The following is a 27,808-nucleotide window of genomic DNA, read 5'->3' as shown; positions in this document are numbered from 1 at the left end:
GTTAGATTGCCGCTGATGAACAGCAGGGGGGGGGGGGGAATCACCGACGTGATCCATGCGCAGGGAGATTGTGGAGGACTGGTGGCACGGGCTGGGGGGCTCCCTGTAGAGGACGGGCACAGCCTCCAGCTGACTGACTCTCCTCCCAGATATTACGGCTGCTGGGACATGGGACCCCCCACTGGAAGTTAAAGTCCCACCTGCGGCTGCTCTCCTCCCGCATCTCTCGCTGCCGGCTGCGCAGCTCCCGCTTCAGCCCTGCGTGATACACCGGCCGAAGAGGTTCCTGCACACCAGGTTCCTGCACACCATGGGGCCAGGCCTGGGGACCGCCTCTGCCTGCTGCACATAGCACATGTCCGCTCCGGCCAGCTCTCCCGTCCCCGCTCCTGACTCTCATGTCCACGCTACCTATTACTGTGGCAGCCGCGTCAGCTCTGGACAATCACTGTCTTATGGGGTAGGGGGAGCACAGGGTAACAGTGTAGCATGGGGTGGGGGGCACAGACGTACCTGTGGTTGGAGCTGCGGGCTGGGAGTCTGGAGTGGACCTCTTGTATTGGTAGTGTACCGTACTTGGCTCTCCTTGGTTGCTCATTACCGCCCTCCAGTGGCCGATACAGAGATCCCTGTCTGACAGAATCTAGACTAAAAGTATCAAAGTACCGGCACCTGGAGACATTCAGTGATATAATCATGTGGGACTGACAATCACATGAACCAATGATCGAGCGGCATTCCTGGCCAATCACAGAACTAGGGGGGAGATTTAAACCGGCTCCATACCAGACACACTAACCTCCATGAAGAAGGCTTTTGAAAGCTGAAACGCGTTGAGGAATACGGACACTATCCACAATCAGGACCCCCCACGGACACCGCCCGGCAACACTGTGACGCAACCCCGAAAGACTCTACAGCAAGCGCTGAAACTGAGGATGCGGCACGGCAGGACCATCCGTGAAAGGAAGGGTAAGTAGGAGGCAGGCGGTGCACGAGAGGCAGGAGGGCTCCCAGTCGGGTGGCGGGACACCACGCACACACCGACAGTATCGGTTACGGCGAGGTGATCCTGTCACCCGCTCCAGTGCACACGCCTGAAACACCGGGACCGCTACACGCTGTGGGATCCACACGCGTGCGGCGGTAACACGTTTGACAGGCTGATCGCACACTGGCACACCCTAGGCTGCACCACCAGTAAACGCTTCCGAAAATCCGCACCCCGCACCCACACCGTGGCAAGTTCAAAAGGGGTACCCGAATCTTGACATTGTTTCTGAGCAGCGGGACGCCGCACTTAGACAGAGACTTTCTGCATTTTGTAATATCAGCAACCAAACTTTTGGGACATTTGACTTTAAACCAGGGAATCGTCTGTTTACCCCCAATCACCTTGGCAAGATGGGCAGCAAGCCCGGTGCGCAAGTTTTTTGGGGAGAAAGTTGTCTAGTATTGTTATCATTTAGACCACTGTTGCAGACGACAATTCATTGTGTTACAACCTTGCTTGTATTTTATTTTATTTTGTTTGATTTACGATACCACTCAGTAAAAGCATTTTTATATTGCAAACCGGTGTCAGACACAATTTACATTTATATTAGACATAGCAACAGCCCAACCCTGTGGGGAGGAATTCAGCATGAAGTAGATTCCTATTGGAAGCTGCTACAGCTCATCATATACACAGAGCTGGAAACTCCTCCCCCTCTTGGGCTGCCAGTACATGGAGTGATGACAGCAATAGCTTCCAACAGGAAACCATTCTGTGCAATTCGCCAGAGCTACAGTGCTTCTATGGGCTGCTGTCTGTGCAGCCCAGAAGCAATTCTCTGCAGTGAGCATGCCCAGACTTCAGTGAGTCACTCAGTGTGATGCAGCTGAAGGAAGGTATGCATTGCACCAGAGAGGTGCATGGAAGTTTATTTTATTTTAATAATATTTCAGGGTTGCCTACCCTCCCGGAATGGCCGGGAGGGTCCCGGAAATCGGGTCCCCCTCCCGGTCCCCCGGAAAGGGTGGCAATCCTCCCGCATATCCCCCCAGCACCTGCGATGTGTCCCTCGGCGGGGGGGTCCGCAGGTAAAATGCCGCGATCGCAGCATTTTAGCCCAGCCCCCCGCAGTGCAATGACTGAAATACCGGCATTGCACAGCGGGGGGCGGGGCTAAAATGCTGTGACGCTGTAGACATGCCCCCAACAGGGCATCATCTGTGAGGCCACGCCCCCGGACCGCCTCTTTTTCCAGTCCTGGAAATGGCCCCGCCCCCCTGCCTGACAGAGCTGTCTTTATTAGTATCATTTTGTGTATTTTAATTAATATTAAAGTTATTAAAAGTGTGTATTTTGCTCTGTACCTGTGTTTATATGCTTGAGTACATCATGTATTTACAGTAAATGCACACAAACACTAGTATAGCACAAATCAAACTAATAACCTGCAAATAATTAATGACTGTGTGAAATGGCAGCCCCCCTTAAGTCTAAAGGCAGGAGCCGCAACTGGACTTTACTGAGGACAGCTCTACTGGGGGCACAGTGCACAGCACAAAGCATATGGGGGGTAGCGCTGCAGGTGCATTCACATGGCAGACGGCACCTACCTGGGACCTGACCTGCTGGCGATGCCGTCCCCCGGCTGCAATAAACTGTCCCAGGCCACCTCAGATGTGCGGTTCCCATGCTCCCCTGCTCCTCATTGTGGCGGGGGCACCTGGAAGAGCTGACAGCCGCTGTTAACAGTGGCTGTCATCTCTTCCAGGTGCCCCCCGCTGCCTTGACATCCCGCTTATCTTGGCTGAAAGTGGCTGTCCGCTATTCAAGCTGCCCCCTGCTGCACTGACATGCTGCTGAGGTCTCTGTTAAACAGCCAGAGACCTCTCTTTCTCTCCAGCCCGCCGAGGAACAGGCATATTCCGGAAGGTCAGTTGTCTGCAGCGCCAGCATACATGAAGAGATGCACCAGGGAATTTGTGTAAGGGACTATGCAGCGAAGGAGGAAGGCAGTTATATACTGTACTGTACATACACAGTGCCCTCTGAAAACAAGTTTAGCAGGAACACTACATTACTCTACATCCCGGATCCTGGCCAATTACTGCATTTGCAGCCTGTGCATTGCAGGATGTTTATCCCAGGAGCCAGAGGCAGAGCTACCATTGGTGCAATAGGTGCAGTGCTAAGGGGCCCACTGTTAACCTGACACCATGAATTTGGGTTAGGGTGGAGGAGAGGGACCTAAATTAGATTGTTGGACATAGGCTCACCACGCACAAGTTCCACCACTGCCTGGAGCAAATTGTGCCATTTGCTTATTTAAAAAAAAAACTAGGGATGAGAATCCTGGGGCATTTTTTAGGTACTTGTGTATTACCACGGCGCCCACTAAGGCAGTTGCGTAGGGGCGGCGGTACGCGTCCTGCGACCTTTTCATACCCCTACTATCCACGTCGGAGTGGAGTTGATTTTAGATAGTGTGACGAGCGCAGCGAGCCACCGAGCCCGAAGCGTGGCGTGTATTCCGCGTCCCCTCGCGGGGCGCGCTGCGTTCACCACGCTTCGGGCTCGTATTCCGCGGCCCCTCACGGGGCTCGCTGCGCTCACCACACTTCAGGCTCGGTGGCTCACTGCGCTCGCCACACTATCTAAGGTCAACTCCACGCCGACGTGGATAGCGGGGGTATGAAAAGGTTGCAGGACGCGTACCGCTGCGCTCGCCACGCTTCGGGATGGCGTGGATACTGGGGGTTACATCTCATTGTAAGCACCCATCACATCTCATGGCATGGGTGCTTGTACAATTAAAAATCGCATCACATCCCATTTGACGGCATGCGATGCTATGCGATATTTAATTGTACAAGCATCGCATCGCACGCATCGCACACCACTAAATCATGTACACGATGCCATACGATGGGCGCTGTGATAATACACAAGTACCAGCAGTTGTTTAAGGAGTTGAATTAGAAACAATTCGTAAAATGTGAAACCAGTTATAATATATTAAATTAATACTATTATACTTCTGAATGGCATAAGTGGGCATTTTATACTGACAAATCCATTTTACAATGTGAACTTCACCTTTCTGTCAGCTGTAATGAGGAACTTTCTGAGCTGCTGTTACTTATATACTGCTAGAGAAGTGTATAATAATGAAAATGTTTTACTCTTAACTTTTAATATAAAGGTTGAAAAGCTTAAAATTAAAACTGCATGCATTCTGAAAACCCGGATTGTTCACCCTAATTCTGAATGTCGAGTTACTGTCTGATCCGACGAAAAACGGGTTTGAATAGTCCCTAAAAGGTGACAGAGGACAGTAAATGAGAGAGGAGGAGAGAGAAGTGACACTGAGAAGGGACAGTGAGTGAGAGAGAGGGGGGTGAGAGGAGGATTGTGGAGGGAGAGGGGGTCATAGGGAAAAGTGAGAGAGAGAGAGAGAGAGAGAGAGAGAAGAAGGAGTGTGAGAGAGGGATGAAAGGCAACAGTGAGTGAGAGAAAGGGGTCAGTGAGTGAGAAAGAGGGGAGGGGGGCAGAGTGCGAAAGAGGTGGAGAGGGGGGCAGTGAGTGAGAAAGAGGGGAGGGGGGCAGTGAGTGAGAAAGAGGGGGAGAGGGGGGCAGTGAGTGAGAAAAAGGGGAGGGGGCAGTGAGTGAGAGAGTGGACATTGAGTGAGAGAGAAGGGGAGAGATGGAACAGTGAGTGAGATGGGAAGGTTGGGGTAGAGAGAAAGAGAAGGGTAGCAGGTGAGTTCCGGCGGTGTGTATCTCCAGGCTCCCACGGTTCTAGCAGGTGAATTACATTTATGTGCGGCTCCGTCATCCGCAGGGGTATAAAACAGGCACCGGCGGTGTACGGCTTCGGGTTTCCGCAGGTGTAGCAGGTGGATCCCGGTGGTTGGATGTCTTTTTTAGCTGTGTAAAAAAAATCACCTAAATGACAGGGGAACATGTGCCTTGGTGCATGCCATAGCCCTCCTGCAGGAGAGCATATGCCATGGTGCCTGCCTCCCCTCTCCTGAATTCGCCACTGGATATATTCATTCACCTTTTTTTGCATGCAAATGTGAATACTGGGCAGCTTTTTTAATTACACTGTGATTTAGATCTGAGTTTGGGCACACCCCTCTCTGAAATGTAAAACTCCCTGTGCGTTTTACAACTGCCCCACCTGAGGAGCAACATGCTTTTCCCAGGTGCAAAGTTATTTTTATTTTTAGTGCAGCACCGCTGCTGTCCATAATTAGCACCCACTGTCTCCTACTCTCATCCTCAGTGCATCTCATCAACAGGAGTATTATTGCTTCCAATAGCCTGCCATGTTTTCACACTTTGGGGGAAATTTACTAGAGGAAATTTGTAAAAAAATAGGTGTATTTGTATCCAGAAATACACTTATTTTTGACATTTACTATCCCGAAAATACGGCCATTCGTAGTTGTATTGATGTGCTATCATTACTAATACGAATGGCCGTATTTTCGGGATAGTAAATGTCAAAAATAAGTGTATTTCTGGATACAAATACACCTATTTTTTACAAATTTCCTTTAGTAAATTTCCCCCTTTGAATCCAGTTGCCACGAGCAACCTGCATTCCTTCCTGCGGCAGTAAATTGCTGGGGAGAATGCTGTTTTCCAAGCACGTTTCACCATATGTTCAATTTGTAGCCCCACAGGTCATTATTTCAGAAGTAGTGTAGTTGGTGCTGTGATCCTGATAACCCAGATGGCAGTGAGAGCGTTCACTATTTGTTAGATGTAGAGATAACACTTATCATATTTTTCCCCCCATGCCTGGCTTATTTAGGACAAATGAGTATTGCTGAAGGGAATTGAGATGTGGAATAAAGTGGCGTATTGTTTGATTTTTTATGGGGATCCCATTAGCATGCTCCTGAACCACATCCACTGTCTCTTACAGCACAACCTTGTGTTCCTGTGGTTTCCATGGCAGCCGGATTCTTGGCCTACTAACTGTTCAACTAGAACTTGTTTCCCATCTCTGGTCGCATTGTTGTGCAAATTGAAGCATCAGTTTAATTTAAATGCAAAAGCTTGAGAAAAATGGCAATCATGGCCAGGAGGCTGCTAGGAAAGGATAGAGTATAATTGTGGGAGGATGTGTGCTTATGCTAAATGAAGACCTACACAGGAATTCCTATATTCTACAGAACAATTCTGTGTGGGGCCAAAAGTTCACAAATTCTTGTATTGTCCAGTAATTTATAACAATCTCCAAAAAATGTTGCAGAGCAACAAGCAAGAAGCAAGTTGTAGATAAAGCAAAAAGGAAATTGTTGTTTCAGAGGACAGATTTTTACTATTTTCCAATTTCTTTAGTTTATTTTTAGGCTTGCAATCTAAAATAGTTGTATAAATATTGCATGTGTCGCAGCGGTTTTGTGATGGTGATCAGAGTGAGGATTCATTTGCAAATTGATTGACACTCAGCGACCATTTGTGGGAGGCAGCGGAGGAGCGGCGACTCAAATGCAGACAACCATGTCTGGAGCGCAACTAAAATGCAGCATGCAATTACTGCTTTGGTGCTGTACCGCCAGCAGTGGTGCTGCACTACAGGGTTACTGATGAGGTCGATCTATGTCTGAAGTGCATCCGATTGTTGCATCTTTACGAACAAGCTGCAGATCAGAGATGCCAATCCTGTTGATTGTGACATTTGCATATTTTTGCAGAACTACTGTGTACAGATTGACAGCTGCGGCGGCGCTAGTATATATCTCTGAATGAGGCCCATTATGGAGTATACTGTTGTGTATAATAAGCTAAAAAAAGATTTTGATTAGGAGCATAAACATACAGATGTGTCCCCATACATTTAAGGTGCGTACACATGGATAGATTTGGCCAACGATTCAATCTAGTTAAAGATTTCCTCTGAACTCCTGCACAAACGATTTGGTGTCAAATGAGGAACAATTGAGCAAACGATTACACATGAACGATTGATCTTTAACGATGGTGGAGGGAGAGGGAGCCAGTCAATTAGCCTTACCAAATCATTCATCGTGCATACACATGAAACGATTGGTACACATCGCTAACGATTGGTCGCTGATCTTTCTGCATGCAGGAAAGATCATCGACCTCTACCATCGTCCGATATATCATTCATAAACATGGAACGATTTGAGCGATTGATAGTTTCAATCGGTCGGGAGCGCCCAGATCTTTTGCCAAATCTGTGCTGTAAACGCTACCCGCACAAATGCCCACCCGCTGCGAGCACCAAAAATGTCCCCGCACACATGTGAAAGGATGTTTTGCATAAACATCCATTCGCAGCTTGCATGCAGGGAAGAAATCATTCGATGGTCGCTGACCATCGAATGATTTCTACAGTACACGCAGATATAAGACACCCGAGAGTAGGGAAGCCAATCCCGGAGCATTTTTTTAATCCCGGAATTCGGGATTGAAAAATGCCCAATTCCGGGATTCCCGGGATCCCAGGATTGACTTCCCTAATTAAAAAACCTGCCCCGGCCGCCCCGCATATTTACTTACATGTGTGGTGCGGTGCGGCCGGGCGGGTGGTCGATGAAGCTGAGTGGATGTGCGATCAATTGCTGATGCCGGGAGGCGGGCGGGACGCGGCCACTTCACTCCGCGAGCCGGCAGCAGGAGCCGGGTAGGGAGGCGTGCGGGCGGCCGGCGGTCAGGCACCGGGTGATGACATCATCGTGCTGCGCGCTCAGGACGGGGCTGTGCAGCTGCTTGGCCTGCGCAGAGCCACAATGCCGGGACGGGAGTAGCCGGGCAGCGTCTGAGCACACGCTCAGACGCTGCCCGGCATTAGACTGCGCATGCGCAGTCTAATCCCGAAATCCCGGGATTGGAAATTCCAATCCCGGGATTGAAATCCCGGCGTTTTAGGGGCCAAATCCCGGGATCCCACCGATCCCGATCCCGGGATTGGCCTCCCTACCCGAGAGAAATCATTCGATGGTCAATTGTCATCTCAGCACATTTGCATTTGGATGCATAGATGTCACTCAGTGTAATGTCCAGGTCAGGAAACCTGTTGCAGAGTTGTTGTATTTGGAGCATAGAGCACGTTAATCAGATTCGGTATGAAATACCGACGGTCAAAATCCCGACAAGGTCAAAATCACAACAAGGTCAAAATATCGACATTTAAAATCCTGACAAGGTCAAAATACCGACATATAAAATGTAGACAGGTGAAAAAGTCAAAATGACTTTCAGTCAACAGGTTGCGAGGTCGACATGGTTTTTTTCACTGTTTTTTTTTACCCGGATGTCGACATGGACACAGTTGGAAGTCAACCGCAGCCCCTCACATCGCTCGCTTCGCTCACAATGCTTCGGGCACGGTGCCTCGCTGCGCTATGCACACAATTTTATTCTCCCACCACGCCCTAGTGGATGGTAGGGCATGAAATACCACCTGTCGGCACATGTCGGGTCAAAAAACAGTGAAAAAACCCATGTCGACCTCGCGACCTGTCGACCGAAAGTTATGTAGACGTTTCCCCTGTCTACATTCTATATGTCGGCATTGTAAATGTCTGTATTTTGACCTTGTCGGGATTTTGACCATGTCGGGATTTTAAATGTCGGTATTTTGACCTTGTCGGGATTTTGACCGTCGGGATTTTGACCGTTGGCCAATGGTTGTCGGGATTTTGACCGTCGGGATTTTGACTGCATCCCCGTTAATCATAGGTGAGTGTTTCTGTAATGTGAGTAAAATAGTTAAAGTAGCTAAAGCTAAACAATCACTTGACTTACACTACAGCTACCTCTAGAGGGCGCCATTGTAAGCTGGGAGTAACAATGTTTTCCTCAGCTTTTTAGCTGACATTAGAAAGCAGTGGATGAAGATATCACAGGGATCCTTACCGCTCTAATCATAGAACAGTTTGTTACATTAGTAATACTGTACAACAACTAATGCACGGTAAGATGAGCTGGTCATTTATGTATGTAGAAAATCAATTACATAAATGCTTGCCGGTCATAAACAGTAGCACATGCTACTCCTTTTATGGTGCATGGTGTAGACCCTTTTGCCCCACTTACCCACTTCTTTAAATCCATTTATTTTATGTGCAATTAAAAGCATTCTATATTAGGCATCTAGTTAAACCCCTCTGCAATACAACAGCCGTGATTCCCCATTTCCTAGATGATAAATCACCATAAGCATTAGTACAAAATACAAATTTACAAACACCCAATCACAAACATTTCACTAGTGCTGGAGACTGTCATTATTATCATAAATCACAAATGTTTCACAAGTGCTGAGGACCATCATTATTATAAATCACAAATGTTTCACAAGTGCTGAGGACCATCATTATTATAAATCACAAATGTTTCACAAGTGCTGAGGACCATCATTATTATAAATCACAAATGTTTCACAAGTGCTGAGGACCATCATTATTATAAATCACCAAAAATAAATTGTGTGGTGTGCAGTTATCAGCGGCTGGCAGGGGGTGGTCAGTCCCCAAAAGACAATGAGCAAGAGAAGGACTGCCAGCACTGGCTGTAAACAGTGAATATTAGACCGTTCTCTTAGATTAAAAAAAATGTATTAACTCAAATAATATAAAATGGAAAAAACAATATAATATAACTAAGGCAAACACAAAATATAACAATTTAAAAAAAAACTATTAATTGATCACATGGGTGATATTCAATAAAAAAAGATTTTTAGTTGAGATGAGTCAATCATTGATAAAAAAAACTGGGTAAAGACTCATTATTATAAATCACAAACATTTCACTAGTGCTGGGGACTGTCATTACTATCATAAATCACCAATGTTTCACTAGTGCTGGGGACTGTCATCATAAATCACAAATGCTTCACTAGTGCTGGGGACTGTCATTATCATACTGTAAATTAAAAATGGTTCACTATTGCTGGGGAATGTCATCATAAATCTCAAACATTTCACTAGTGCTGGGGACTGTCATCATAAATCACAAATGTTTCACTAGTTTCTGGGACTGTCATTATTGTCATAAATCACAAATGTTTCACTAGTGCTAGGGACTGTCAATACTATCATAAATCACAAAGTTTCACTAGTCCTGGGGACAGTTATTATTGTCTTAAATCACAAACAATTCACTAGTGCTGGGGACTGTCAATACTATCACAAATGTTTCACTAGTGCTGGGGACTGTCATCATAAATCACAAATGTTTCACTAGTGCTGGGGACTGTAATTATCATAATTCACAAACGTTTCCCTAGTGCTGGAGACCATCATTATTGTCATAAATCACAAACTTTTCACTAGTGCTGGGGAATGTCATCATAAATCTCAAACATTTCACTAGTGCTGGGGACTGTCATTATCCTAAATCACAAACGTTTTACTAGTGCTGGAGACCGTCATTATTGTCATAAATCACAAACGTTTCACTAGTGCTGGGGACTGTTATTATTATCCTAAATCACAAATGTTTCACTAGTGCTGGGGACTATCATTACTATCATAAATCACCAATGTTTCACTAGTGCAGGGGACCGTCATTATTATAAATAACAAACATTTCACTAGTGCTGGGGACTGTCATTACTATCATAAATCACAAATGTTTCACTAGTGCTGTGGACTGTCATTATCATAAATCACAAATGTTTCACTAGTGATGGGGACTGTCATTATTGACATAAATCACAAACATTTCACTAGTGCTGGGGACTGTCATCATAAATCACAAATGTTTCGCTAGTGCTGGGGACAGTCATTATTATCATAAATCACAAATGTTACACTAGTGCTGGGGACTGTCATCATAAATCACAAATGTTTCACTAGTGCCGGGGACTGTCATTATTGTCATAAATCACAAACGTTTCACTAGTGCTGAGGACTGTCATTACTATCATAAATCACAAATGTTTCACTTGTGCTGGGGACTGTCATCATAAATCACAAACGTTTCCTTAGTCCTACGAACTGTCATTATCATAAATCACAAACATTTCACTAGTGCTGGAGACCATCGCTGCGCTTGCCACGCTTCGGGTTGACGTTGATCGTGGGGTGGCGTCAACAATTGGGGGGGCCATTTCACACTTCAGGTGGCTATTTGTGGTCTGTGGGCCATTTAACATTGTTCCCTATGTAAAATCGGGTCAATTGGGCCATTTAACATTGTTCCCTATGTAAAATCGCGGTAATCGCGTCGGTCGCATCGCATGCGATTTTTTGGCTGCATGCGATGCGACCGACGCAATTTACATTTTAACATGCATTTCTATGTAAAATCGCGGGCATCGCATCGGTCGCATCGCATGCCATTATAATGGCATGCGATGTACATGCGATGCCCGCGATGGGCGCCGTTCTAGGTAAAGAGTACCTAAATCACAAACGTTTCACAGTGCTGGGGACTGTCCTCATTATCATACATTATTTGTACCACCCACACATAAAACACTTTTCTTGTGCACTTTTCAACACTTTAAATGCAGCCTTTTCCCTATCTGCATCTGTTCACATATACACTTACTATACTCAGTCTACATTAGTAATTTGCCATGCAGATTTAAGCAGATACAAAAGCATACAAATCTCTATGGGCATATATGCAGGCACCCACTGTTTTGTAGATGTGCATTGAGAATATATGTATGTCTGCTACATACCTCCCAACAGCTGGAAGTTAGGATTCGGGTCCTGGCACTCCTGGTCTGAAAAGGGGGAGGAGCTACTAGGCGGGTGGTCAAGGCTTTGTGTAGATGAGGCATGGCCTAGCGCGACGACCCCCATTTTCATCATTTTCAGGGGGGGGGGAGCGCTCTCCTCCCTCCTAGCAGGACTGTCCCACTGTAATCTGGACAGTTGAGAGGTATGATGCTATGCAAACTGGCATTGTACTTACTATCAGGCCCAAGTAGTATATGCTAATGCCTAGGGCGTCTTGCTAGCCATTAGTAAAGGTGATTTCTACAATGTCTTCTTCAAGTGGTAGTTGATGCCACCACTTCTTAGATTGTAAGCTGATTGGGCAGGGCTATGTATTCCTTCCAATTCATAATGTTCTTTGTCAGTTACTCATAAATAACTGTAGATTTGCTATACATTCTGGTTCAGTATACAAAGATTCTCTCTGTAGCAATGTATTACTTTTAAGTGAATTAGGGACCCATTTATCATTTAATATTTGCGGCTTAATCCCCAAAAACACCCGTTTTGGGGGTTTAGCTGCTAAAATTAAAGTATCACCTGAATGTATCAGGAGGGACCGCAGCAAGAATCTCTGATCCCTGCTGTGATTCCTCCTGCACCGCCGCCCGGATCTATGGGGGATGCGATACTGCCCTATGTATCAACACCAGGCAGCATCGCTTCCGTTACCTTTTGCTACCCCTATTCTGAGATGGATGTAGCCCATAGGCTGCAGACTGCACTGCCGCCGGGGAGTCAGCGCTGATTGCACATGCACAGACCCCCCGGCACCCAGCTGAGCGCATTGCAGGGACGGGCTCCTTTCGGAGCCCTGTCTCCGTGTAATACATACATTGCATATGCATCCATAATAAATGGGCCCCTTAGTGCTATGATTTCTCTTAAATTGAATTTATGCTTTCAGCATTAAATTCTTAACCTCCGTTTGTATACTGAACCGATAATTAAGGTGGGGCGTTTTATTTTTAGCTGCCCATGAGTCACACAGTCCATGGCCCTTATTCTGATTGACGCGTACTTTACCGCATACTTTCGGATCGCGTCTTTACGTCGTCTGCGCATGCGTGGAGAACGCAACGCGCATGTGCCACGCCTTGACTCCGTACCAGTTCGGCCAAATCCCGTCCAAAACTGTTCCCCGCAATCAGTCGGGAAATATGGGCGTATTATGGGCGTCATGCGGAATGACACATGGGCGTAGTTTCAAAGTGGGCAAAACGGGGCGGAAACATGGGCGGACACGGGGGAGTACACTTATGTTGGGGGGCGTACATTCGGATACCACTCCGAATGCACGCGATCAAAAAGGGCAGAAATGTGCGGTGTCCACAAGTGTACTATTGCTTTGCGGACACCACTCGTTCATGCGGGAGGCGAACGGACCGCCTAATGACTACAAGCATTAACACCTGAACCCAATAGAATCGACTCCTTTACTCATTACTCACTAATAGGACGCTTGTCAGTGCTTTAATTGAAACCATTGCACTTCAATTGCTGTAAGGGTTAATGTGTGCAATGCATGTGTTAGGCATGGTTGTAAGGATATATTGGCATCTAATTGATTCCAATTCCAAATAAGCAGTTTTTTATGAGGATAGGTAATTGAATAAGTGGGTCATGTGATGTATTGCAGAAGATACATAATAGTGGGTTGTTTGGCGTAAATACTCCGCTTACGGGCGGTAGCACCGCTTGGCTCCCGTTCGGATGCGGTATTTCCGAGCATACTCTGTAATACTCTGTAATACCGTGCAGAATCGGAGTGTTTCTCCCGCACACGCATGGTTTGTATGTCGTCCGTAAACACGCCCTGTTCTTAAAGAGTGAGTCCGTCCGAATGCGGAGGACACGTGGGCGTTTCTACGGACGATGGCCGCACGCGGCAAAACACCGTGGCGTGCGGACCGCTCCGTAAGAATGCGGGAATATCCGCACCGATCTGAATAAGGGCCCATGTTAGTATAGCCACACCCGTCTTCGGAACATTGAATGTTCAGTTTTGATTACCATGTAGTTCTTTAAAGTTACCAGAAGAGGGCACTGACATCATGAATTATCGAAACGCTCTCCAGTACTGGTAAATGGCACTTATTATCTTACAGCACTTATGTACAGATAGCACACACTAATGAACAGCTCCTATTATTAGACTGCATCCATTTACAAACCACATATCTATGATGAGTCTGCCAACTCCTACTATAACACTCTGTCCATTTACAGACTAGACAGCCCCCCGCAATGTGCCCACCTATAGACCACACAGCTCCCTCAGTGGCACTTGTGCCCATTTACAGACCACACAGCTCCCTCAGTGAGACTGTGCCCATTTACAGATCACACAGCCCCGTCTGTGAGACAGTGCCCATTTACAGCCCACACAGCCCCCTCAGTGAGACAGTGCCCTTTTAAGACCACACAGCTCCCACAATGAGCCTGTACCCAGCTGCAGACCACACATTGCTTACAATGAAACTCATAGTTGTGAAGTATTAAAAATTATTTTTAGTGATTCTGCTTTTGAGCCAATCCTAATCATATCAGGCTCAGTACCGTCTAGAACGGGTGGGCAAGAAGCGGTCGTAAAGCTGTTGATGAACTACACATCCCAGCATGCCTTGCATCAGTTTCACCAAGGCCAAATAGCAAAACTAAGTCAAGTCATGCTGGTATGTGTAGTTCATCAACAGCTGAAAGGCACTTATTGCCCACCCCTGGTCTAGAAGGTGATTTTACTACTACTAACCACATCAAGATATTTCCACTGCGCTTGTTGTATTTTCATCTTTTGCCATCTTTAGGTATGTCTATGTAATCAATATCAGCTTCCATAGCATTGTCAGTAAGAATAGACACTATCGTTGCCGCTGTTCCCTGGTAGGAGGTATCGGGCATACACAAAGAGCGATTTTGTGATATATTCTAAGCAATGTGACTAGATTGCTTAGAAAGTAAGCACAGATCTCTCCGTGTGTATGCCCTGAGAGATTAATTATCTCTTGCTAACTAAGTCAGTGCCAAATCTAGTCAGGCTTTCTGATTCCCTTACCTCCTTCAAGCGCTCCCTCAAAACCCACTTTTTTCGACTAGCCTATCCCTCCTCCTAACCTCTTTTGATCCTCCTATCCTGCCTCCGTTCCTACTTATCCTATTGTTTTTCGTTCGTCCACCCACCTATTTTTAGTATGTTAACTCTTATGAGTAGGGTCCTCCTTCCTCACGTACTCACCCTACCTCATTACCTCACCTGTGCTCCTGTCCTGTTCTTCCCTTACTCTACTTCATCTTCAGTCTCCTCGACAATTTTGACACCTACTTCTGAACTGATGCTGATTTTAGTTCTACCAGCTATACCCCTATTTATACTGTATTTTTCAACACACCCTGTACATTACCTTGTGATTTGTTTTTTTGTTTTTTGTTTGCTATGTACGGCACTGCGGACACTTTGCGGCGCCTTATAAATAAACGTACTACTACTACTACTACTACTAGTCAAATTGCTTAGCAGGTGACTGAAAATCTCTTTGTGTGGACACAATGAGAGATACTGATCGCAATCTCTCATTCAGAACCACTACCCACAAATCTCTGCATGTGTATGTGCTTCCCATGGGAGATCTGGACACAGGGAAATCGCCTACCCTAAATAGCTTAGCACACATCTCTACGTGTGTATGCCCCTTAGGAGGGTCTGTAAGCTATATTGTCATACTGTTCTGCACATAGCTCCAAATGGATCTTGTACTTGCGCAGACCCACAAATATCAGCTTTTTACATAAACAATTTGTGTACAAATAAGTATTAGGTGCATGGGTAACAACTGCCCTTTTGTGCATCTCTTATTTGCATCAGTTAAAAAGGTCATTACAATATGTGTATAAATGAACTGAATATTCTATGACATTTGAACCCTTATTCCATGAGATTGGTGCAGTGACGTTAAGGTCAGATCTTGTCTCCATGTAGTAAAAGTGACACAGCCGGCCTATAATGTGTTGCTGTTTCATGTGAATGCTGTGCTCAGCAGAATCAGACCAGCTGATGGAGGTAAATTAGTGCACATAAAAAAAACCCCACCTTCTCTCCAATCAATAAATATGCTCTAGAAACATAGACAAGGTATCGCAACAGAAAGCGATGTCTCGGAGGCCAACGGCTGGAGGACTGCTGCAGATTCAGTCTATACAACCTGCGTCTCATTGAGGGAATGATCTGCCCCTAACAATTAGTGCGTGGATGATAAATGGTCCCTCAAGGTTCCCAGAAATAAAAGTTGTGTCTCTGCTGCAGACAGTATTCAAGGTTTTAGCACTGAGCCGGGAGATAAAATTGGAACTTTATAATCAATGGTGCATTGGGCCAGCCCTAAAACTGACAGCGCACGCTACAATAATATATATCAGAGGTTAGCAGATCTGCTGAGGACCAGCGCTTCAGATTACACTGTTGCTTTCTTGTGACCTTGTGGTTTTCTAACTGATACTGAATTACAAAATCTCCTTTATAACGCTACCTAGTAATTTACACTAAAACTAGTCTTCCAGGGAGCTTGGGGTTCTTAAGAAAATAATACAAGAGAGTTAACACTTTTTCATACAGATTTGGGCAGAGTAATGGCCCCTACACACGGGGTGATTTCAGGGCATTTTGGCGATCTAAATAGATCGCTTACAAAATGCCCTTACATTAATAGATAAATAAAGATAGCGTAGCAATTAATATCCAACATGCTGGATAAATCTAATAATATCAGCGGGCAGGGTCAGTATTGTCACCAGAGAACACAGGCCCTGACAGATCGCTCAGCACACATCGCTGATACAGATGGAGCAGCTCTCATTAGCAGCTTCTATCGCCATCCGTCACCGCTCGCCAGCCGTCAGAAGGGGGCGTGAGCATGAGACGCTCGCGCGTCCCATTCTGACAGAGCCAAGTGGCGCACGCTGGGGGGGGGGTTTCTGAGTACCCAGAAACCCCCCAGGAATCTAAGGGCCAAAGACTGAAAGCTGAGGGTCCCCTCCTTCCATGGGTACAAGAATTGTAAAAATTGGCCCTGGGGAACCGGAGATATCTGACTTCAAACCAGTGGTCCCCATCTAAGCCTGTTAATTGCTATTCCCAGTCAGATATTTCAGGTTCTGTCTGACTGAGAGTTTTTCTGAGGGTATATTCCAAAAGCTGTGACTCTCCCCCTTTGATGGACACTAGTAGCTTGTCTCTACTGTTCCCAGAACCAGAGATATCAGCCTTCCAGCAGCAGGTTACTGCTCCAGCTCCACACACCTGGTATGTAGTTTTATATACTTGTTGGCAGATTGCTCTGCCTCCTGAACTCTGATCCCCTAGTCCCCAATACCATTTGGTACTGTAGGTGGGATTCTCTAGTTTTAATTCCATTAAAAGCTAAGAAATCTATTTCCGGGAACTGGAGATATCTGCAGTCAAGCAAGCTGTCCTCCCACCAGAAAGTTATGAATAATAAGCCCACTCCACTATACACCCCTCCTCTGCATATTAAACACAGTGCCGAATTTCCCATTAGGCACGTGAGGCACGTGCCTAGGGGCGGCACATGTTTGGGGGCGGCACTTGGATGCATGTGATAGTACTAGCCGCCTGAAATGTACGAGTAACTGCAAAATGTTTCCACTGTACTGCACCAGGTTCCATCTTGAATAGAGTGTAAACAGATAGGACATGCAAATACTGCCCTGAGTTGTCCTACTTATGTAAACATAATAAAAATAAAAAATCTTACATCTGGTGGCTTTTTTATTATTCTATTAAATTGGCAATCATCATATTAGGGCTTATAACTAATCAATAAAAATAATACAATGGGCGGCCATTATTTTTGTGCCTACGGGCGCCCTCACCCCAAAATCCGCCCCTGATGAAACATCCTGTACAACCCTGGAAGTTATGTACCAGGGCCCCTTCATTCAGCCCAATGCCCCCTTCTCCCGCTCCATCTCCCACCATCTGTGCAGTAAAGGGGTAATTAGTGGAAATTACTGATCCAGGCCCTACATGCTGAGCAGTTGATATAATACCCTCTACCACCCGCTGGAGGATCGGTAGGTGCCCCAATACATTGCTATGCCCAGGGGTCTACACTGCTGTTATATGTATATATATATATATATATATATATATATATATATATATATATATATATGTGTGTGTGTGTGTGTATTATTATTATTATTATTATTATTATTATTATTAAAATACATTTGGTCTATCTATAATACTTTAACTGCCCCGGCATATACTGGGTCACCTAAGTGTCCATCTCCGTGCTTTGCTCCGCCCCTCTCTGGAAACCCCCTTCTGAAAATCCTCCATTTGCCCCTGGAGCCTGCCGCTGGCTGCCCCCCAACCCTGCCTGTCTAGCTGAAGCAGAGACGAGCAGGGTTTCTGTCATCTGCCGGCCAGTGAAGGGGAGGTGCGTGCGTGTGAGACGTTCGCGCGGCCCCCTTCAGATGCAGCGTTTCTCCGCCAGTCATTGCTAGCTCAGGGAATCTGGCTATTCCCTGGGCTGGCTGAGAGGCACGACAGCTGTACATCGCTGTGCACTGAGCGATCTTGCTGAGCGTTCTGAGCAATCTAGTACCACCCAGAGCGCTCAGCGCATCTCCCCACGTGTAGACCCCTTAAGTTCCCGGGGATAAGACATGATGGTACCCTAGAGAAAGGGAGTGGTTGACTGAAAATCTTCGCTGGTGTAAATTGTAAACTCTGCTTTAACAGCACATAGCAGAAGTGACTTTGGCTTCAGGGTTGTTGCAGTAAAATATAATTATTGCATATTTAATCAGACGTCTGTCTGTATCCAAATTCAATAACTAGTTCAGTATTGTTTCAGCCATTCACATGTCATAAATGTAATTGCTGTTATGCAAAATATTAGATTGTTTCACTGGGGCACTGGACGAGGGCCTAAGGATAATGTGGCTGCTACAGAGTTGATCAACTTTGCGGCGAGGGGAGTGCGGCGTTTCAGCGCTCGGTAAGCAGCTCTTCCACCAAGAATTAGACCCAGGGAACTCAACAGTATTGGCATTTTGTTTCATGACACCCATAGGCCAAAATTGTGCTTGCCTGTCATCCTTACGGTCATATGTATGTGGTGGTAGACAGGGTTGTTCTTCTGTTTATCCACATATTTTACAGTTGGCAGCCACCAAAACTGAATTTGCCAGTCACATTGACCATAAATAATTTGATCAAATCATGTCACCCCTGGGTATCCAGACGACAATCACTAACGATTTCCCTTGAACTGCCTGGAACTCCTTGACAAACGATATAGTGCATACACATTAAAAGATATTGTTAATGATATTGTGCAGCGGCCACATTCAGGAGCATGCTGTCATTGATGATCTACTCTGGATTTTACTGTATATACAGATGACAGAGGGGTTAAATAATTTGCGGGAGCTCTCATTATTAATGATATAGTATATTCAAATTAGCCAATATTCACAGAAATATCATTAATTATATTGTTATCGTGCATTATGTTAACAATAATCGGCTGATGTGTACTCAGCTTTAGTGTGGTCTGATGCATTTGTATATATAAATATATCAGTGTGGTCTTATGCACGTGTCTGTACGTTGCTTAGTGTGGTCTTATGCACGTGTCTGTACATCACATAGTGTGGTCATATCCACGTGTTTATATATGGCTTAGTGTGGTCTTATGCACGTGTCTATGTATCGCTTAGTGTTGTCTTATGCACGTGTCTATGTATCACTTAGTGTGGTCATATCCACGTGTTTATATATGGCTTAGTGTGGTCTTATGCACGTGTCTATATATGGCTTAGTGTGGTCTTATGCACATGTCTGTACATCGCTTAGTGTGGTCTTATACAAATCTCTATATTGCTTAGTGTGGTCTTATGTAGGTGCCTGTACATCTCTTAGTGTGGTCTTATGCACATGTCTGTATATTGCTTAGAATGGTCTTATGCATGTGTCTGTACATCGCTTAGTGTAGTCTTATGCACGTGTCTATATGTCTCTTAGTGTGGTCTTATGCAGATGCCTGTACATCGCTTAGTGTGGTCTTGTGCACGTGTCTATATGTGGCTTAGTGTGGTGTTATGCACGTGTCTCTACATCGCTTAGTGTGGTCTTATGCACGTGTCTTTATATCGCTAAGTGTGCTCTTATGCACTTCTGGGCCAAATGTACTGTATACTAAATTACACTTATATCCCCCCATTTTTTGGTAACACCCTCCCTGGGATTTCTCTCATTCAATTAGTTCACAGAGATCCTCATAGTAACTATAGGAAGAAGTACTTATACCCCTTTCAAACCAAAAGCAAATTCCCAAGTTAAAGCTTTTCAACCCGGGAATTTGCTGAAAACCCAGGTTTTTCTTTGGTGTGAAAGGGTCAACACGGGTCTTGAATCCCAGCACACTGACCCTGCTCTTGACCAGGGTCGGGTGCCAGGATTTAAGACCCATGTTCACCCTTTCACACCACAGAAAACCCCGGGTTTTTCAGCAAATTCCCAGGTTGAAAAGCTTTAGACCGGTAATTTGCGGGTGGTGTGAATTGGGGTCAGACTGCACCCGGCAAAAAAATTGGCAGGTGGCCGGTGTGAAAGGGATATTAGTGACCCAGTTGGTCCAAATTACAAAATTGCTGAAATGCAGCAAGTTATTCACATGTATTCTTTTCTATGTATCTGAAGAGAACAAGAAAGTGGGAGAATAATTTGTATCTATATTCTATAATTACATTTATACACTGGGTAAAAACATTGTCTTCCTGGCAACGAGGGTCAAGTACGGTCAGAGTGATCAAACAATTAACCTGCCCACACTTACCTCCGGGTGACCTCACACGCACACACAGAGCAGCCAGTCACTGCATTGCCTCCACTTAATGCTGCTTTATTATACATTTAGAATTGATCCACAAAGGAAGTACTTCATGGTCTAAGAAAACAGCTGTACGGCTCTTTACCAGGTTTTCCTACCCTTTGGTATTTCTCTTACATTGATTTCACTTCTCCTCTTTCTACCAGCGCAATACAAGTCTTTTACAATCTTCTGTGCTTCCGTAAAACACAAACATGTTGTCCAGTTTACTTATTGTTTAATTAAAGGGGGTTAATGTGGATTCTGTTAACGGAGATTCCAGGACTGTTTCAAAGCTGCAAGAAATCCGTATGCGATGGAGATTTATTTGCGCATGTGCGAACATTTCTAAAAGCTGACAAAGCGCATACGCTACAGAGTGTATGTACAAAGGGGCTGCTGCAATTTCTTGTGACCTTGTGAGCATAGGCCACGCCCCCACATTTCAACCGCGCTCCGTAGAAGTCACGATTACAGCAGTTCCAAAGTTCCTTCTGTATTTCTGTCTCATATCCAAGGACAATTCATATAAATACATGGCTGAAAAACACTGAAGGAAGGAATAAGGAATATATAGATATGTGTTCTGTAAAAATTATCTGAGGGCATGTACAAGCCAAATAAATGTCACATGATGGTAGGAAATACTTCTAATCTGTGATTACAGAATGTGCCGCTGCCTCACAATGTGCTCGTCTGTTTCTTATATTCTAGTTACACAAACTTAGTTGTGTCCAGCGATTTTAAAGATCAAGTGAACAACCCAGAAGTGAAGGTGCGAGGGTCCAATATCATCATTAATCAAGTCATTAACAAGCTGCGACTCTTCATAAAGGTATGAAGCCCTTAGACATAGCCAGCCTGTGCTGGGACTTGTAGTTCACCACTAAATCTGCTCTGCATTGTATTTGCTCTATAAATGGCTGTCATGGGTATGTACAAAGCTAAGTGGGTTGTGTGTAGCTTTATATGAATGCATGTAAAAACCAGCAACTAGACCTTGGGCAGTGAACAAGTTTCAAGTCATTTGACCGGTTTAAACTGTTTATTGTCCAACCACCTACATATCAGGTCATCAGGGGTTGGGCTGGTGCCTTCGAAACTTCATGAGAGGCAAGTAGAAAATGCTGCCCAGCTGCTCTGATTGTGATTTACGCACTATAGAGCCCCATACACACTAGGCAATATTGTTACCAATATCGGTCTGAAAGGGGCTTCTGAGCGATATTGTTCACAATATCGTCTAGTGTGGACACCGTTATTGATGGGCGCTCGTTAACGATGATTGTTATCTACCGAACATGCCGCTGTTTTTTAACTGTTTTTGAAATCAGCAATCCTAAAGTCCAAGTTTATACGATACTTTTAGTTCCTATGCTTTTCTCCGTGCAAATGCCACCATTTCCGACTAGGCGTTCAGGTATCCATGGGGATGAAGAGATGAGTTTAACCATAATTGGCCTGGCCCGGTGTCATCTGTGCAGCAGAACTATAGTCAACTCCCCACATAATATTAGATATTGGTCTTTTTGTTTTCAGAAATTGCATCAAGTGATTACTGTGGCATTAACAATTTAAACTTAATGACACACTTTATTAAATACGCACCTACACCAGGCATCTGTCTCAGACCCTCTAACTGTACTGTTTTAGCCAGTATAGTACCGGTTTTTCAAGGTCTGTACTGACTAAAACCAATTTTTAATTTTGTGCCAGTTTTCCAGGTCCCTGGTCGCAGCTCCAACTGACAGCAGCATGGCTGGGCATGTGGGGAGCAGTGCAGCTCAGTAAGTGGGGAGAGACGTGGCTTGGCAAGCGGAGAGCAGAGCAGTGCATGTAGGGGGTGCAGGAATAGGCAGGGCCCCAGCTGCCTTCTCTGGTGAGCCGCTCCGCTGCTGGATCCGGCCAACTGTGACCACACCCCTTTACTAATGACCACGCCCCTCTATCAGTGGCCACACCCCCCACTTGTACCAAGTTTTAATCATGAGATGTTGGATGTTATGCTGTCTATCCGAGCAACACTCGTACAAGCGTATTACTTCTAGCAGAGTTATTATTGTACCACAGTCCAATAGAGGTCATCTAGTACAATTTTTCATTGACACCTCAGACACCTGAACGTTTCTGTAATAAACTCAAATGAGACCTGACGCAACCAGTCCAAACAATCACCTTCACAGTCTTGTGTAATTGGCTCCCCTGGAGCTAGTCCCTTTTCTACGTCACCACAAAGCCTTTGGAGAAATGAACCAACTGAAAAATATGAGGGGGCCTTGTGGTGTGATTGGGCCTGTATTTATGAACATATTAATGTGTCAGTTCTCCAATATGGCGATGATCGGGAGAGTAGCAGTATCTGGCTCTTACGTCTTTGTCTAGTTTCTGTGCTCTCTCATTGGTTAAGAGCATTTCCATTCTGACACTGCAGTGTTTGTAACTGAAAGTAGAAACACTGGGTGCTCTGGTACCTGTACTGGACACTTTCATTGGCCGTCCACTGTCCCAGTAATACGCAATTAAAAGCAGATGCCAGGTACAGATGAAAGGAGCCATTTCTAAACTTTCTTTCCACATTGGATTAAACATATCAGATTTTCTACTGTAAATTGTGTACTTGGTATAATTACTATTATTTTGTATTTATTAATCTAGTACATAATTTAAACCAAGATGCATTTTAAATTGGATTATTTATACCTATTCGATACAATTAATGCTTTTTATACTATGCCTAATCTTGATGCAGAGCTACTAGCTCTATACTTCTGTAAGCCTATTTGCGCTCTCATTACACAGTAACCTGGCTACGGTGGAGTTAGCCTCTTTTCCAGGTGCCTAAATTACACACATTGATACATAGGACACAGTTGGTTGTATGCTTGTTGATGTTCATGGACATTCAGAACTCCTGGGATAGTAATATGGCTTTATGTTAATGAGACTTACATATACAAATGGATCTTTTATGATCCACCCTGTATCAGCATAACAAGCAGTGACTTTAAAGGTGCGCACACACGGTTCCATTCTGTTTTCGATCTATCTACATTAAGGTGCCCACAGACGCTACAATTGTACTGTGCTATGCGTTTTTGACTGTACAATGGTTCTATACAATTTTTCTTCCAGCTTGCTATGAGATGTGCACTTGGATGCATGTGATGAACCCATGTTTGTAATGTTAAATTTCAGATGTAGTCTAAAAAGTACGTGCAGCACGTACTTTTTTAGACATACAATATCGGGCTCCCGGGAACGCGCATCGCATCGCACAAGCCCATAAACACCATCCAATAATTGTACATAAGATGCAATTTGTGCTTAAAAAGTACAAAACGCATTCGATAATTGATGCGTCTGTGGGCACCTTTAGATTTGCACTATATTGTCTTGGCTGCCAAGACTATTTTTCTATTCGATATACACTACACAGGAGCGCGCATTGGGATCGAATCTGCATCAAATGTAGGAAAACCATTCGATGCCCATTCGATTCTCTATTCGATTTTGCTTCTATAAGCAAAATCAAATAGCAAAATACACCTATATTACCCTGATATAAGAGTGAGTGGATATAATTCAATTCTTTTTGGCAGACAGACTTTTATTAATAATTTTTGTGTATGTTTTTTTTTTTGTGTCCCGTGAGTCCTGGTTTCAGTGAATAAATATGTAAGTTTTAGTAGAAGATAGAAGTATACAGAAGAGTGCCCCAGAAAAACTTTCTTTGCTTCTTTTACTGTCGGTCTATGGGTATTACTCTCGGGAACACCACTGGTTACAGATACCATTTCTACTCAGTTTTCAGTTACATAGTGTTATAAATCATGACATGTTTCCACAATATACAAGTTAATATGACTTTCACTGCTTAATAAAACAAGTGCACCTACATTACCTCCCCCTACTGCTCCTGCCTAGGTGCCCTATAGGGTCACATAAATGATGCTCCAAAAGTGGAATATTTAGAACATAAATTCAGTTGCTGTATTGAAAGGCAGTCATTTTATATCACTGATTCTACAAATAAACACAAAATACAGTGCGGATCACTCCTTAACCCTCTCAGTACCAAGTTATTTTGTCAAAATAGGTGTGAAAATTGGCAAGCAAACATTTTTATTCATCATATTGGGCCAGATTCTCTAAGCTTCAAAAGTGATAAAATAGAGAGTGATAAACAGCCAGCCAATCAGATCCTGTCTGACATTTTTCAAACACAGTTTTATCACTTTTGAAGCTTAGAGAATCTGGCCCATTGACCTGTAATGTTTAACGTGTATGGGAAATATCATCTTTTTTTTTTACACAACATTTTTTATTTGAATTTATATAACAAATGTGAGCGACGCTGGCATTTTTAGCAGATACTTTGCACACCTCTCACAGAGATGTTGCCACTCAAAGGGTTAAACTGACAAGAAACCTAGTGTTAAAAAAAAATATTGGTTTAAATAACCCTGTGTTTGCTGGCTAAATGGCTAGAATAACATGAAGCAATACATGTAGTGGTAGGAGGCAGGATGCAGCTCACAACTCCATAGAGCCGGCTACACACACTGATATCCTGCTGATAATCACTCCCTATGTATTTAGCTTCTGGGTTCATACAGTAGATGCAAAAGCATTTGGGGCCACCAGTGACAAGTTCTAAGCATCTATCAAAATAAAACTATAGATAAAATAAGTAACCGTGCAAGTCATCATTGTATAATGAACACTAGCGCTTTTATATAGTACAGACAGGAGCACTTCTGTCACAGAACACAAACCTGCAAATACCATGCAAAGTATCTGTGCAGACAATCCCCACGAAGTGGAAGGGTAGAGCGCTACTGAGTACATCCCTGACAGAAGAATTGGTGCATTTGTCCGTATAATTATATTCACTGCACGTCTGCATCTATCTGCTTCCAAATAATGTCTCTCCAAACTGAGCCACCCTGCGCATAGTTCAGCCAACGAGCAATTACAGATGGAGCAGACTTCAGTGCGCATTTTGTGTACACTTTCTGTAACATTTGAAAGCTATACTCGTTCTCTGTCTTGTATGAGATCAAACAATCTTTCTAGCTTAGGAGCCTCTTGAGCTGAATGTTGTAATAAAGAAAGCCGGCCCTATCTGTTTGTCATCCACACTACACTAAGGGCCTAATTCACATTCACTCGGAACGGGGCAAATTGGGCCCTGTTTGGATATTTGGGGGTATTTGCACATGTGTAGCATACTTGCCTGCCCTTCCGGAATGGCCGGGAGGGTCTCGCAAATCGGGTCCCCCTCCTGGCCCTCCGGAAAGGTGGGTAAGTCTCCCGCATTATCGCCTCAGCCCCTGCTCCCCCCTTCCCCGCGGTATAAAATCCAGAATCTAGTAGGTGAGGGGGCGGGGCTAAAATTATGTGAATCTTGACATTTCACATAATTTTAGCCCCTCCCCCATCCACAGACATGAGAATTAATGCGGCTGCTTGTCGTGGGGGCAGGGCTTGGTGACATCAGCCTCGCCCCACCCCCGAAACTTAGCCTCACCCTGCCCCCCTTTCACTCCTCTCCGAGCTTCTCCCGGAGCAACGGACGGCCTCCCTGAGTTACATACTTGCCGGATCGTTCGTTGCAGGGGAGGGACGGCCGGAGGCAGATGGCGGCAGGAATTGGGCAAGTCCATTGGAAAGCCCAGTGTTTTACGGGTGTCCCCATGAAAACACTAGGCATTCCCATGGGTACGCAGGAGGGCCAATGCCTGCCGGGGGTGGCCAGCTGATGTCACCGGGGGGGGGGGGGGGTTCGGACGGGCGGCGTCTCAGGCACTCAGTAAACAGCAATGTTCCGAGTCAACCTAATTTGGGCCTTACGTCTGATTATTCTGCTATATAAACCATGTTGCAGCTCTTTCCCCTATGCCGGAATCCTGGTCCCAGGGAATGGCAAAGAACAATAGACCATTGTGTTATGTTTTATGTAGTTAGAACCATTGATGAACACTGATATAATAATTTTGTGGCCGTATCAAGCAGCTTGAGAATGAGAGCCCCAGGTTGGTTCCACGCATTCATTCTTCCCTAGAAAAGATTAGATGGATACTGACACATTCCTCTGTGTTTCCCTTCCTAACGCCATAAATAGCACAGGTCGGCTTGATGGTCATTTATATTAGTATCTGCTGAAACATCAAAGCTTACAAAGTATGACTATTTTTCCCTGCTGATTGTAACACTGCTGATGTGTTTCCAAAGTATATGAATTTGTAATATATCTCTTCATGTGCAGTTCCTGTATTGATTCAGCTGGTTGTGGTGCAGTTGCACTGCGCTCTCTTACTTTGATGCAGTAAAACAGCTGGGTAGAACGCCACCGATCTCGTCCCACAAGGAGACTTATGTTCCTTCTATCAGACAGGTGTTTGGGAGCTGTACCCGGTTGGCTTATAGTTATACTGGTATATATGCTCATTATGTTTATGCTGGCATCTAAAACTTGGTAACTTGCTTTCTTTTGATGTGACACAGATGTAAGGAAGCGATATAATTATTATACCTGGCATATAGGAATCTGATCTACCAGCTGCAGCCTGGCACGCTGTCTATCCAGTGCTTTTATGCTGTTTAGAAATGAATTCAGTTGAGGATATATTTACCGGAATGTGTCATTTTATGAGCGGATTAATAACCTGTATATAGCATGCTACACCTGGTGATACAGCAAGCAGTCCTGCAGCACAAAGGTCAACATCAAGGAGTCAATTGGAAATGAAGGTTTTATAGCGCTGTAGTTCATCATATTCCATATTCCTGAATCTGGCCCTGCCTGTTCTAGGCAGGGTCAGATTCAGGGCGGGATGTATTAATATACATTGTCGCCAGGCCGCAGTGATGCTAGCGCATAAGGTATTAACATATGCGGCTAGCATCGAAGTGCGGTGACGGAGGCCCCCGCGCGATACCTGTGATGTGGTGTGCAGGGGGTCTCTGTCCCCTCCCTGGGCGCCTCCTCCTCCCCTCAGCTGGGAAGCCTAAGCAGGCTGTCCCCGGCGCCTCCTCCTCCCCCCTGCACCCAAAGGTGGCGATACCCTGCCCTGCGATGACGCTGCGGCCAGGTATTCGTACATTATTAGAAAATGCATTTTTAGCTTAGTACATCCCGCCCTAATAATAAGGCAGATGGGAGATCCAGGCCTCCACATAAAAATAGGCCCATG

General features: G+C 45.0%; 1 protein-coding gene across 2 annotated transcripts in view; it reads left to right on the top strand.

Annotated features, from left to right (window-relative positions):
• LOC146064590 (glypican-5-like) overlaps positions 1-27,808 on the top strand; it is a 215,790-nt gene that overhangs the window by 77,427 nt on the left and 110,555 nt on the right. For both annotated transcript variants that reach the window (XM_083178278.1, XM_083178277.1), the window contains one exon: positions 21,327-21,447. In XM_083178278.1, coding sequence (XP_083034404.1) covers positions 21,327-21,447 — 121 coding nt within the window. The remainder of the gene's footprint in view (positions 1-21,326; positions 21,448-27,808) is intronic.

Source organism: Crinia signifera, chromosome 3, assembly GCF_055691185.1.
Source record: "Crinia signifera chromosome 3, ASM5569118v1, whole genome shotgun sequence".
NCBI lineage: Eukaryota > Metazoa > Chordata > Amphibia > Anura > Myobatrachidae > Crinia > Crinia signifera.
The sequence above is the reverse complement of the archived record's forward strand: the minus strand, read 5'-3'. Positions and strand labels throughout refer to the sequence as shown.